The 15,387-nt window shown below is 38.7% G+C and overlaps 1 protein-coding gene across 1 annotated transcript in view; it reads right to left on the bottom strand.

Moving 5' to 3' along the window:
- Positions 1-14,887, bottom strand: part of LOC124711361 (GPI transamidase component PIG-S) — a 47,554-nt gene extending 32,667 nt beyond the window's left edge. Inside the window, exons 1-4 of the mRNA XM_047241399.1 lie at positions 14,612-14,887; positions 14,294-14,524; positions 14,013-14,219; positions 2,011-2,229 (exon numbers count right to left, since the gene is read on the bottom strand). Of these exons, the coding sequence (XP_047097355.1) occupies positions 2,011-2,229; positions 14,013-14,219; positions 14,294-14,524; positions 14,612-14,696 (742 nt within the window). The 5' untranslated portion in view covers positions 14,697-14,887. The remainder of the gene's footprint in view (positions 1-2,010; positions 2,230-14,012; positions 14,220-14,293; positions 14,525-14,611) is intronic.
- Between the last annotated feature and the right edge of the window lie 500 nt (positions 14,888-15,387).

Genomic DNA, 15,387 nt, shown 5'->3' with positions numbered 1-15,387 from the left:
TGACTCACCTTGCAAAAACACTAATATTTCATCTGCCACTTCTTTCTCACTCTGCAGAATTCCTTGGGTCCCTTTCTGGTGAAATGTCAAGTTCGGCATCTGTTGTAGATATAACACAATGTTTGCTTTGTCTATCATTGCCGTTGTTCTGTTTTTTATCAACACCACTAGCACTGTATCACTGTTCTGAGTTACTGACTAAGCAGTTCAACTACACTTTGTATCTTCATGCTGTGCTCACCACTGCATACCTCCAGTCCCGCCCCCTGTTGCCATTGGCAAACAATATTGTGGCTGCATTGTAGACAATAAGTGGGTCATTAAATGCCACAAACATCATTGGCCTTTTGCAACCTCGCACTCCAGGGGTCCTTGTTAGAAAATTAAGCATAATAACGTTCTTCCATAATCCAACTCGAGTGAAATTAACTATTTTTTATTGCAATATAACCAGATTTTAAAAAATAATTTACTTCTTGTCTTCAGGCCTAATAAAGATATTGTCCAGAAAGTAGCCCGCAAAAACATATAATTACACAGATATGTTATAATAAAATGAAATATACCAAGAGTGGCAACATAATCCCGTAAACATTTACACTTTTTAAGTATGTGGAATAAAAAAATAAATAAATAAAAATGTAATTACATACGAATTTTGGCTCTACGTATGGAGTATGAGTAATACTGCAAAGCAATATGAAATGGGATGAACACATGAAATCATTAGTGTAAAAGATGAACAAATGATTTCATTTTATTGTGTGCATTCTAGGAAAGTGTAGTGATCTGTAAAGGAAACTGTATATGAGGCAGCAATGCAACTAATTCTGGATTACCGCTACAGCATTTGGAATCTTTATCAAGTAGGTGTGACATTGGACAATGAATGAGTTCAGAGATGCACTGCTTACAGGTCAATATTGGCCAACCACGAGTGTAAAAAGATATGCCAAGGGAAGTACAATGAAAATCTATGGACAAAAGGTGTGAAACTCTGTTGGATGTATTTAGAGGACTGGTATCTGAGGATAACTGTGCAACAATTGTGCCCTTCGGAGATCTCAAGTAGTGATCATGAGAAGGAGACAGCAAGAATTATGGCCTGCACTGAATCATGCCACTCGCTTTATACATAGATGGACTAGGACTAAATTGTTAATACTGGTATGAAGTACATGTGTAGACGTGGATGAATCTTGCAGTGCTTGTAACTTTTCACTGGATTTGGAGTGTATAATCATACCTTGAGGTATAGAAAACCTGACTTAATGTATTCGAGTAATAGTGGACAATGCAATCATACAATAAAGGTATTAGTTCTCAGGATAAAGGTAGCAGTATTTTCTATTCTGTCCTTTATTGTTCTCATTACGATTTTCACCTCACAAACCATTCTCTTTTCGCAGTTTCTGAAATTTTCATACGTGCTATATCTCCACAGGCAACAACATCCTTATAATAATTCAGTGTTGTGGAGGTCTGCTGTAATTAGAAACGGTATGTTCACTAACAAAACATGTTCTGCACAACACAGTGAAGAATCAAACAGTTTCTTCAGTACCCAGATGAAACTGCAGAGTAAAATTCGCTACGGACACAAACGAAATATGAATACAGATATGCGTGAAATATGCTTCTCTCTCTCTCTCGTGTGTGTGTGTGTGTGTGTGTGTGTGTGTGTGTGTGTGTGTGTGCGTGTGTGTGATGGACAATTTGCGGGCAAAAAGCTCGTAGCTTATAATGATTGGCTTCCTCTCAGCTCTAACGCTTTTACTTTACCTGAAAATCACCAAAAAGGCAACATTAAAAAATTGTTACTGTACCTGTCATTCAGTATTGGAGAATAAGTTATAGAAAACCCTGAAATGCATATAAATTTGGAACTTCAGACATACAGTTCGACAAATCATTGGCAGGCAGAGAAATACATCCAGTTGTTTAAAGTATCAACAACAGAACACTGTTGCCATTTATGAACTGCAGAACCTGCAATTACTGTCAACTTACCACTTACTGCCTGAGGTAAATCCCAATGGCTGGTATTTAAAGATTCAGGATCAGGATTAACTGCTGTGACAAGCAGGTTGTAGCCCTCAGCAGGCGGCAACCTGTAACGACTGGTATAGTCTCTCTCTCCAGTCTGTGAACTCAAGGACTTCATAGTTTGAACAAGTGTCTCCTCCTGCAACAGCCACTTGTGAAGAACGTCATGCATGCGTAGTGGACCTGGAATCCAACATATTTTACTAGCTTCTAAAGTTGATACCTTCCATAACAGCACAAATATACTGTATAGCTTAAACAATGAGGCAATAATTATTGTAAATATTGCATACAATAATGTTAAACCTCATTTCACACATAGAAAATTGTATATTTACTCATGAAACTCAAATGTCATATACAGAGATATACTATGCTTTTTCCCATAATTCCTATTACATTACATGCATTTGGTGAGATGAGTATCAACTAAGGTATGCCGGTGGCATATGTTTACTGCCAACTTCCTTGACCCCTCACACACAACTTTCTTCCCTAGTCAGTTGAAAAACATTTTCTGGCCACAGCTCCTTCAAAATGATGCAAGACAAGGACATCACTTTCTGTATAGTTGAGATTATGGGCAAGATGATTCAGAGCATTCTAATGAAAACTTAGGAAGCCTCAGCATTTTTATGTGGCTTGGGGTCAAGTATTATCTTGCAACAAACACCCTCTGCCCTGCCATACTAGCCCTCTCCTCTTATACTGAATGGTCGAATAAAATCTTATAAGGATCATCCAGTATCTGTTGACATTTACAGATACACCTCGTATCAACAAGCTAATCAGAAGTATCCCTTGTTTAACAATAAAATGAGGAAACATTCACTGTATTATCAGATTCCAAATCAGCACTTACTACCCTGAAGTATTTACACAGTAGAAGACATACTATTTATCAAACTCTTCCTGATTATTGGGCTCATTAGTTCTGAAAAGGTAAAAAACTACAGTAGTCAGAAGACTTCAGTGATAAGTGTTTTGTATCTAGTCACTCTCAATAACACAGTATGTAGTGTTGTACTAGCCATTACAGGAGATAATAAAATTTATGCTACACTGTCTTGCATGTTTCTCACAAAAAGTGTGAGGAAGTAATTCTAGGTTTGTAAGACTACTTGGAGACAGTTATGGAGTGATCGGAGAGGAAATTATTAATAGCTTCAGAAAATCTGTGCTTGTGTGAACTGATATGACATCTGTGGCATTGATGTGCCATTATAGATGCCGTTTGGGGCACTAGAATGCCAATAATGAAACAAACATATCAATAAAGCACTTTCACAAAATATTAAAGCATTTGTTAGTTTCATGGATCACTTCTCCTTTTGTACTAATTCTTAGTGCCAAAGACAGAGTGCATGTGTTGTACCATAACTGAATTAGATAGGTGGAGCTTGTTTCCATCACATTGTTCCTCTCTCTCTGCAGCAGTAGATGTGAAGGACAGAACTTGCTTCTTTCACTGCCCACTGCCCCCTCTGTAAGTAACCAGAAAAAGTTTGAGATACAGTACCAGTAAGCACCCCATTCCATACAATATACAGAAACTGTTAACATTATTCCATAACTGCTAACTTATTAGCCTCTGCTAGGATAAAGCCATATTGTGGCATTAACAGAAGTGAAATTTTGTGCATGTTTGCTAATGTCACCTCTCACTGTGGACAAATTAATCAAAGTGAAATATCAGCTACCAATTTCATACGAAGATTTGGAGTTTCAACCGCAACAGTGTGAAATAATGGCTGAAGTCCTCCAGAAGAAGGAGAAGAGATTATAGATGTACACACACACACACACACACACACACACACACACACGCTGCAGTATTGGTTGTTACTGGTACAACAAAGTTCAAGGAGCTTCAGAAATGCTACTGTTTTTCCAAGCCCCAATCATGGCTGCTGCAAGTAGTATCTGCTCCAAATCAGTTTTACAATAATCCTCCTGTGTCCATAATATGGTAAACAATAAAATCATTTTTGGGCAAATTAATTGGCATGAAACCACAAATGATCTATTTTAGGATCTGGTAAAAATTAATGGTTTCTTGTTGACTTCAATAACATATTTATTAGCCAAGAAGAACTACACTGTTAACACACAGTTCTAACCTATGCAATCCATCTTTAACTCCAGCATCCAGGGGTTCTTCCACTGCATACTGCTGTTGGCAGTTTGTTTCTGCTGGCCATAGCCAATCAGGGGACAATATACAGTAGCCAATAAAATGGTTAAATCTAATAAGTCATTACAGCAGACGATAAGAACTGATTACTTTTGTTCTCAAAACAAATAGTGCAAGACAGATGATTATTGATCTGGTTAACCTGGGATATAAGAAGGGTTCCTGATTTTCATATTTATTTCTTGTATTGCATGTTTCTCAGACTATGACAAGATTTCTTGGGATACTGTTTTGTATTCCAGTTTTATAGTTCATTTGCAAGTTGGCGAAGCCAATGAATGTAAATTGGAGGTTAACTGGCTGTGGTAACAGACTAATCTATAGCATACCCCAATGACCATTTCAAAAACTTTGTAGGTATTTTTGAAATATCCCATTTTCAGAGGTTTTGGTTACTCAGAAACTGAGGTATTTTTGAAATGTTCCAATTTCAGTAGTTGTCGTTACGCAGGAACCTAATAATACAGTTTTGGTTTTACAGAACATTCCGTGTTATATGACAATATTTTGGATAATATATTCCATTATACCGCCACATAATTTCATGATCACATTGGTTCCATCATCTTGTCTAATCATCCAAAACATAATATGTTGAAGTCCAATTCCCATCTTCCACTGCGAAAACTGTTACTAGCTGCAACACACAGTGGAGAAGCTGCCGACATGGTACGTGGAATTTTACCCAGAGTTAATAGTGAATTGTACACAATGCTGTATGAAATTTGAATATAATTGTGTTAGCAGAAGTATTTTCTGACACATGGAAAACAAAATCAGGTGAAATAAAAATGTCACTAAAACATTTAAAATAAAATTATAGGCCCTCCCATATATATTCTCCAAAGAAAATTTAAATCTCTAGCAAGTGATACTGGATTGGGAGGAGATCATACAACAGTGATGGCAATGCCAAAGGTTTACACTTGACACACTTCTCTCAGGGACACAATGCCCCTTCTAAAGTCTGTCACGGAGTATAACTCATCTCTTGAGGAAGCAGTGCACCTTTGCAGGCATGCGCGCGTGTGTGTGTGTGTGTGTGTGTGTGTGTGCACTTGCATTTAAGTTGACCAAAATTACCTACTTAAGCAAAATGGTAACTTGTGCTGCTAGCAATACAACATTCTATGTGGGTTTCTTTTGATTCATTTCCAAGACACTACAGCATGGTAGGGTCAATTCCATTGTGATCAGTCAGTATCTCAAGCAGGGGAGGGCAGGGCACTTGAATGTTCTCCCTGACAGATTTCAGCTTCATAGGCTGTGTGGAGATAGTTGTCATTTAATGTAAAGAATGAAGCATTATGGTATGGGCTTATGGCTCCAGACTTTTTCCCCAGCATTTAAGCTATATCTACAGATATGCTATCTAGAGTAAATGAAACCTGCTGTAGTGAATTCCAAATAATTCAAACTGCACACATAACTGGAATGATTTTTCCTCTACAAATATGTTCCAGAATCCATATTAAACACAAGCAGTGTAGGGAAAGACTATCTACTGTGACCAACAAAATGAACTGTCATTGGATGTACCACCTATTTCACAAAAACACGTCAAAGTCGATGAGCTTGCTGTGTAACTGAACCGTAATCACAATATCTTACGGAAGATGGTGGAAAATTTAGCATAGAAAATTTGTTTAAAGTGAATTTCACAGCAGCTGAGAAAATGGCAGAAACCTGCTGTGATCTATCTGAAGTATTCGTAGCCAAAAAAATACATGTTAGTTTCAGATCTGGTGACAGGACTTTAAATAGTGGTGACTCATTCTGATCCGTCCGCCCCTCATGGGCTCGCGGTAGCGTTCTCGCTTCCCGAGCACGGGGTCCCGGGTTCGATTCCCAGCGGGGTCAGGGATTTTTCCTGCCTCGAGATGACTGGGTGTTATTGTGTCGTCTTCATCATCATCATTCATCCCCATTACGGTCGGAGGAAGGCAACGGCAAACCACCTCCATTAAGACCTTGCCTAGTAAGGCGGTGCGGGTCTCCCACATCGTTCCCCTACGCTCTGTAAAGACGCATGGGACTTCATTTCATTTCATTCCATTCTGATTCAGAAACAAAGAATCAATTTGTGATGGTGATGGTAATTTATTCTGAAATGGGATTTGTCAGCTTAAAAAATTTAAGTCATAAACAGAGGTATATGAATACATGTTTAATGGGAAGAGGTCGGATTGTTAGTTATGGCCTTGTTGAGGGAACCACCCATCTTTTGTCTGAAGTGATTTAGGAAAACCACAGAAAATCTAATCATGATTGCTGCAGAGAGAATAAGCCTTCCTCCTCTCAAATCTGAGGACAGGGTCTTAACAAACGCACTACCTCACTGGGTTATACCTAAGGTACAATGCTCTTAAGTATTTACATACTTGAAAGAAGTTAGCTTTACTCTCTCAACACTTATCACTGCACACACCAAACATTTTTGCAGATGACCTTAATCCCAGGACCATGTTGGCACACCTCTGTTTTGTCTCCATGTCACCCTGTCTGAAAAACTCAGTGAGCATCTCCTCACAAGGAGTGACGTGTAGAGCTTAGAAAGCTAATGCCAGTATTATGCACTTCAAACACTGGGTGTACAATTTTCCTGCAAAAATATCATACTGTAAATATAATAATGTATGGAAATTTCTGGTTGAGAATAACAAATTGTTTACGAATAAAGGAGACAGCTCACCTAAAGACAGAAGTACTGTGTCACTGACAGATACACACACAAAAGGTACAGAGCTTTATTTGGCTAGCTTTGAGAATGGAATTCCTTTCTCAAGCTGTAGGGGGGGGAAAAAAAAAAAAAAAAAAAAAAAAAAAAACACACACACACACACACACACACACACACACGTGTTCCTACATTGTGCTCATTCAACTGCCAACTCTTTTCTGGACCACAGTGAGTGTACTGTGGTGAGGTGGGGGTGAGGGATGGAGAGAGGTGGGAGGCAGAGAGTGGGTTGGGGGCAAATGTCTAGTAGCTTGTGGGGGAGAGGGGAGCCGTCCATGGGCTACCTAGGGGTGCAGGTAGAGGTGGCACACAGCAGACAGCTGAGCACTCGATTTCACAGACTAGGGCATGAGAGGGCAGCACACAACTGGCTCACACATACTGGGTAGGGTGGGAGTACCTTGGGTAGGATGTCCCTCATTTCAGGGCATGATGATAGATAATCAAAGACCTGACAAAGAACATGGTTCAGTCATTCCAGTTCTGGGTGGTATTGGGTGACAAGGGGATACTCCTTTGTGGCTGGCTCTTGAGGGTGGTGGGAGGATGGAGGATGTGAGGGGAAATGGCATGGGAGATCTGTTTGCAGACTAGGTGTGGGGGATGGTGCCTGTCTGTGGAGGCCTTGGTGAGACCCTCAGTATACTGAGCATGGAAGTTTTCATCAGTGGAGTTACACTAGCCCCAGGTGGCCAAGCTGTATGGGAGGGATTTTTGGTGTGAAAGGGATGAGACCCGTCAAAATTGAGGTACTGTTGGTGGTTAGTAGGTTTACTGAAAATATTCTAAATAATTATACAATTTCTTTTTGTACTGATTAGTTACCAAGATTAACCATCTGTGTAGCTCCATAACAAAAAAAAAAAACAAAATTCTGAAAATCACCAACTGTTCCATTATGTGTATTTTCAGCTACCAGAGAGATATTATCTCTAGTCACTCTAACTATCCAAGAATTTGTTAAGTTTGGTATTTCTCCCACCCAATGGCCCAATCTAAACTACTGGCAGTGTTTTTCATGGTAATTAGTAGATGCAATTGGGAAAGTAGAAGTTAATTCAGACAGAGCCCATATACCTAAGCAAGTCTTATAAAAGTAGTTTTGTGGCAGTTACCCCAAAAGGTGCAACACACTTTTAGATAGACTATTTTCAGATGTAGGTTTCTACCATCCTTGAGGTTGAGAAAGTTAAGCCAAGATATTTCTGTTTGGTGTGTTATCCAATACTCCACAATTGTACTGAATTGTTGCCACTAAAGCATGTCCACAGCTTACCACCCATCTCTCTCTCTCTCTCTCTCTCTCTCTCTCTCTCTCTCTCTCTCTCTCTCTCTCTCTCTCACCCCCTCACAATTAGATGTAAGACTGATCGTCCTGACTAGTATAGGCTAAAGTCCAGAACAACGGCAGTGCCAGACAGGTCGCTTTTCCTGTAAGGTACTTAGATTAACGTGTCAGTTTTATGCAGCCAATGGGAGAATCATTTTACGTAATCAATGAAAGACAAGAAAATAGGAGATGTATTTTGGGCACAAAAATTGAAATCAATTCATATTATTTTAGAATATTCATGTTTGGATTGAGTCATGAAAAGTTGCCTTAAAACTGACAGCAACCTGGCAACAATATTTATCTTTGCTATGTTTTTTAGAACAATGGTTGTGGTGACATACTGAGCTGCACTGAAGCCTCAGATCCATGTTAGGTTGGGAGGAGATAGTTTGGTGCAAGTTGTTGAAGTCAACTAATGTCATACAAAAAGATTATTTTTGGGATGGGTGTTACTGGGAAAGACTGATCAGTACTGAAATCCCAGGTCTGTGTTTGGTTGGGAAGTGAGGGCCTGGTTACAATGTGTCAAAGTAAATGAATGTGATGCAATGTGAAGTAGCTCGGCTGCAGTTAATGAAGATAAGAGCAGTGATTTTAACCATGAACTCTGGACATGCTTTATTGACAACTGCATGAAACATTGTGTGTCACAGGAAATGGGGATCTCGGCTTAATAACTCTGTTCACTAGGATGGTACAAATCCGTATAGAAGCAAGGCCATTAATCTCTTGGTGAGTTGCACACTGATGTGAGGAACGATATGAAACAATTGTTAGTGGGCAACAACTGCGGAACCTGCCAGATCTCAGCTGTACAAGGCTTACCTTGGCACATGGAGCTCTGCCAGGATAGACTCCTCTTACTCTAGCTGCTTGTGTGATTCCAGTGAAGTCCATTAATTCTTTAAAAACTCTCCTAATGATTCAAGTGGGCTACTGATCACTTGTACCCAACCCAAGAAGCAAACTTGTGGTGTAGCTTTCCTGAGGTTTGGAAATGGAAGCGGTGACATTGAAGCACCCACTAAGTCCCTCTGTCCGCAGCTTGTGGTCTCACGGTAGTGTTCTCGCTTTCCGAGCACGGGGTCCTGGGTTCGATTCCCAGCAGGTTGAGGGATTTTCACCTGCCTCAAGATGACTGGGTGCTGTTGTGTCGTCTTCATCACCATCATTCATCTCCATTACGATCAGAGGAAGGTAATGGCAAACCACCTACGCTAGGACCTTGCCTAGTACAGCGGTGCGCGTCTCTCGCATCGTCCCCTACGCTCTGTCAAGGAGTATGGGATTTCTTCTTCATCATCATCATCATCATCATCAAGTCCCTCTAGCTCATTTCCAACAGCCTTGCACACCCCACCAAAATACTAAGGGAAAGAGAGGAATGAAAACTTCACGAACAGGTAATGGACATACCAAAGTAGAATTTAAGGGGCTTCAGAAACCACATGGATTAGGAACTAGACTCATGTGTACATGCCTTCAAGAAACACATAAGGTTTTTGACATCCTTGTGCTATAGGAATATCACTTGCACAGAAATGATCTAAGTAGCAAAAGGGCTAAGAAGGGGACAATGTTCATCGCTGACACACTTTACTCCTTACCTTGCACCCTAATCACATTACAAGCAGTTGCTGTCACAGAACTTTATGTCTTTCCATGTTAACAGGTACTATGGCAAAGAAAGGATTTCACCTGGCAGCATAAACAACGTGCGGAATTGTCTGCATGACAAGTACAGTGAGTGAAATTGCTGTCATCTTTTGTCATCATTGTTGTTGTTAATGGTTCAAACAAAACCAACATCTGCCACAACGACAGACACACACTCGATATCATCGCTTGCAAGTGATCTTGGGAATTATCCAATTAACTAACATGTGTGAACCTTAGAACGTCTTTACAGAAATCTCCCAAAAGCGACAAAATTGTTAGGTAAATACCGGTAAGCAAAACAGCATTTGACAGATCTAGGTATGTCTCATACAAATATACAGAGCCAATTTTGTAGTAAAGCACCACCCAGAATATTGATGAATCCCAAGACTTCCCAAGTACAACAAACTGTTCATTCAAATCTACATTTTTGAGAACAAACATTTTAACAAATTATCATGATTTAATGAAGTACATACAGATGAAGCCAAACAGGATGACACTACTAGTTGTTCCATTGTTTTCCAGATTGTGACCTCAGAATCTGACTGCCCATGAATTTATTGTATTTCATACTTGCCATTTTTTGTTGTGACCTTCAATCTGAAGACTGGTTTGATGCAGCTCTTCATGCTACTCTATCCCGTGTAAGCCTCTTCATCTCCGAATAAATACTGCAACCTACATCTTTCTGAATCTACTTACTGTGTTCATCTATTTATCTCCCTCTATGATTTTTATACCCCACATGTCCCTCTAATAATAAATTGGTGATCCCTTGATGTCATAGAATGTTTCCAATCAACTGATCCCCTATTTGTTGTGCCACAAATTTCTTGACTCCAAGTGCTTGATCCACCTATTCTTCAACGTTTTTCTGTAATACCACATTTTGAAAGCATCTATTCTCTTCTTATCTAAACTGTTTATCGTCCACGTTCCACTTCCATACGTGGCTACAATCCAGATAAATACCTTCAGAAAAGACTTCCTAACACTTAAATCTATATTTGGTACTAACAAATTCATTTTCTTCAGAAACACTTTTCTCACCATTGCCAATCTAAATTTTATATCGTCTCTTCTTCGACCATCATTAGTTATTTTGCTGCCCATGCAGCAAAACTCATATACTACTTTAAGTGTCTCGTTTTCTAATCAATTACCTCAGCATTACCTGATTTAATTCGACTATGTTCCATTGTCATTGTTTTGCTTTTGTTGATGTTCATCTTATATCCTCTTTCCAAGATGCTGTCCATTCCATTCAACTGCTCTTCCAAGTCCTTTGCTGTCTCTGACAGAATTACAATATCACTTGCAAACCTCAAGGTTTTTATTCCTTGAAATGGTTCAAATGTTTCTAAGCACTATGGGACTTAACATCTGAGGTCATCAGTCCCCTAGACTTAGAACTACTTAAACCTAACTTAACCTAAGGACATCATACACATCCATGCCCGAGGCAGGATTTGAACCTGCAACCGTAGCAGCAGCGCAGCACCTAGAACCGCTTGGCCACAGCGGCCAGTATTTATTTCTTCTCCCTGGACTTTAATCCCTATTCCAAATTTCTCTTTGGTTTTCTTTACTGTTTGCTCAACATACAGACGGAATAACATCAGGGATAGGCTACAACCCTGTCCCACTCCCTTCTCAACCACTGCTTCCCTTTCATGCCCCTCAACTCATATCTGCATTCTGGTTTCTATACAAGTTGTAAGTAGCCTCTCTCTCCCAGTATTTTACCGCTGCTACAATCAGAATTTGGACTATTCAGTCAACACTGTCAAAAGCTTTCTCTAAGTCTACAATGCTATAAATGTAAGGTTGCCTTTCCTTAACTTGTCTTTTAAGATTTCATACGGTCAGTGTTGCCTCGCTTGATACTACATTTCTCCAGAATCCAAATCCATCTTCCCCAAGGTCAACTTCTACCAGTTTTCCCAGTCTTCGGTAAAGAATTTGAGTAAGTATTTTGCAGCCATGAGCAATTAAACTGATAGTTAAACTGATTGCTGTGGAATTGTAACTACTACATTCTTCTTGAAGTCTGATGGTATTTTACCAGTCTCGTACATCTCGCACACCAGTCGGAGTAGTTTTGTCTAGATCTTTCAGAACTTGTTAAATTCTTCTTGCAGAACCATATCTCCCATCTCATCTTCAGCTATGTTCACCTCTCTTTCTTTTCAAGTTCATCTCCCTTGTACAGACTCTATATATACTCCTGCCGCCTTTCAGATTTTTTTTTTCTTTGCTTAGGACTCGTTTATCATCTGGGCTCTTCATATTCATATAACTACTTGTCTGTCCAAAGGCCTCTTACATTTTCCTATAAGCAGTACCTATCATTCCACTAATGAAATATGATTCTAAATCCTCACTTAGGACATCAAACAGGCCGACTTGGAGCAGGAGAGGCACCACAGGACATTTCAATTTCCGCTGTCTATACTTTTACAAATAAATTAATAAAATGTTGTCAGGATGACAAGGAAGGATTCAGAATTCACACTCTTAGCAGTGGAAGTTGTAAAACATAATGAAATAATTTTTTTTTACCTGTGAAATTTCATCATTTTTTTTCACTTACTAATGACAGCATTTGTTGCTATAGGTACACTTTTCTTCATAAATAAGAGAAATTCTTCGATGAATTTTGCACAGCATACAAACCATACTTAAAGGTGTATGAAACTCTAGAATTTTCCAAATTGAGGTAATTAACTACAAAACTTGTTTTTTTTCTAGACATGAAGTTTAAATTACAACAGCTCATTTGTTTTTCCATAAATTAAATAAATTCTAGAGTTTCATGCACCTGTAAGTACGGTATGTATGCTGTGCAAATTTCATCGAATAATCTCTATAACTTATGAAGAAAAGTGTACCTATAGCAACAAATGCAGCCATTAGTACGTGAAAAAATGATGAATTTTCAAATGCAAAAAAAAATTATTTTTTTAAGTTTTCGAACTTTCACTGCAATGCGTGTGAATCCTGAATCCTTCCTAGTGATGCTGACAAAGTTTTATGAATTTATTTGTAAAAGTATAGACACTGGAAATTAAAATGTCCTGTGATGCCTCTCCTGCTCCAAGTCGGCCCGTTTGACGTCCTACCCCCCTTAAGACAAAGATTTTGCATTTTGCAATCCTTGTGCCACAGTAATTAGGGTGATGAGGAATGTTTAATACAAGTCATCAGCTTTGGTCAGTGACAATGTTGATGGCTGCTGCCATGCCACCTTTTGGTGCACATATTCACAGTTTTGTTGTTAGCTGGCAATGCTAACAAATGTGAAAGCAAAAAAAATTGGAAGTCGTTACTCATGGACCTGCAGCTTCGCCAGACGAGTATATTAGGTTAGAAGTTGACAATTTGGTTGTGAGTTGGTGAAACCAATGACTGAGATACTAAAAAAACTGTTATGATGGCAGAAAGAGCTGTAGCTTAGCCCATTTGAAAAAATCACCAATAAAATTATAGTCACCATGTTGTTTACAGTGTGTATAGCATGTTTCCTATTTTACTTGTCAATGCTGACAACTTGTATCCAACATTCCTCGATTACCTACTAATTATAATTCTTGACATTTTCCCTATTTCATATTATGGCACAAATTTAGAAGATAAACTTATCTGCAGACCCGCTATCAATTTCAAGCGATGGTAAGGTGGATGTGACACGGGTTTTAAGATTTCGTGTGCACAAAGTGTGGTTGCTCATCCATTTACTATGTAACTGATCACCCAACCATCATTTCTGAACTTCCTGTTCCACAGCTCTTCTTTCTTGTAATCATATTTTATTAGTAATATTTTATGCATAAAAATAGTACATTTTAATATTAAGAATGTAATAAACATTATGCATGGGGCTCCCCTTAGCATTTTTAAACATGTTAAGGATGTAAACATTAGGCTTCCCTACCTGTCAACCACTTCTTGTATTGTTATTAAATTAGAGCAGTGTGTTCTCTATTGTAGTAGTTGTCCTATTAGTCTATAAAATAAAATAACAAATAGGTTCTTACTTGCATCAGTGCTGAAATAGATGCTCCGTCTCTGACCAACCAAAATTTGGTCTGGGCTGAATCTTGACAGCCCAGGTATCTCAAGTAACTTTATTTCCCCAGGACGTAAGCGACTAATTGATGACAATTCGAGATCTGTGATACTTTTCATACTACCCAAAAGAGCTTTATCTGCAGCCACCCAAGTAAAGTTGATGTTGTAGATCTCTAGAAAATGAAATACAGGTAAGAATTTGCTCACTAACGTGTTTAAGATATTATGTAAACTTTTATCAACTCACCTGACGTTCTAAACAGTTTATTCAACTCCCTGATGAAATCTTCTCCTCTGCTTTTATCAAGAGTGCTAACAATCGCATTAACATGGAACGAAAGCTTCAAATCGTTAAGCGACGAAATTTCTGTGTACGGTAGGGATTCTCTGTGTACTTCAGTTGTCTTCCACCACAACGGAAATCCAACAACAATTAACATGAAGAAAAATGACAAAGCCGAGTACACCCTGTAAATAGCTAAAACATTGACACTTTCAGTGCTAAAATGCAATTAGTTTTAATGGAGATCAAGCATTACAATGTTTTTGCATGCTAATATCTTACCGTCATTGTCCTTCTTGTCACTAATTTTGTTGTTTTGGGAGGGTCCTCCGCGGCTTGTTTCGCCTTCCTTGCTCGAGACAGTCATAATAATTCAAAAGGGAAGCACTTGACACACTTTAATTTGATGTTGCCCTTAAAAAATATAAACATAACTCTGCCATCACCGTTGGCTACTTATTTTCCAACACTTCACAACATTCTAAATCTTTCGCAGCTCGCTCAGTTTGCAACCATTACGTTTACTGTTCGCACCTTGTTTATTTACTAACAAAGATGTTATTGTTATAATAGTGAAGCTCGCCGCCAAAGAACTACGTGTCCCTTTGGCGTTTACCAAAGAGACTCTGTCCAGTTAACACAAAAACGAAAAATATTATATATTTTAAATTGTTATTTTTTTTTACCTTCACATGTGATCGATCCTTTGTATTTTCTGATGATTCGGTCTCTTTGAAAACTTCTGTTTATAGACTTCGATACAAATTGCCACAATGCTGTCCGCCGAGGAGGTCGTGACTGACTGCACTCTGCACTGTTGTTGACAAAACAATAGAAAGATAGAAGGCTAAATGTCTAGATCAAAAATGGGAATACGATCTTTATTTGAGATGCGAAAATTAACGGAAATTAAGAAATGCTATGAAACGGCAGAAATACGTACAGCTGAAATACTAACATGACATCGAAAATGTCGTAGACACTTCTATGAAATAAATTGACAGTGTGTCGAATTTACGACGTTTTGTTACTTTCGAAAGTGTTGACATTTGGTTTAT

Source organism: Schistocerca piceifrons, chromosome 8, assembly GCF_021461385.2.
Source record: "Schistocerca piceifrons isolate TAMUIC-IGC-003096 chromosome 8, iqSchPice1.1, whole genome shotgun sequence".
Lineage (NCBI taxonomy): Eukaryota > Metazoa > Arthropoda > Insecta > Orthoptera > Acrididae > Schistocerca > Schistocerca piceifrons.
Note: the sequence above shows the minus strand (reverse complement) of the source record. Positions and strands in the feature narration are given on the sequence as shown.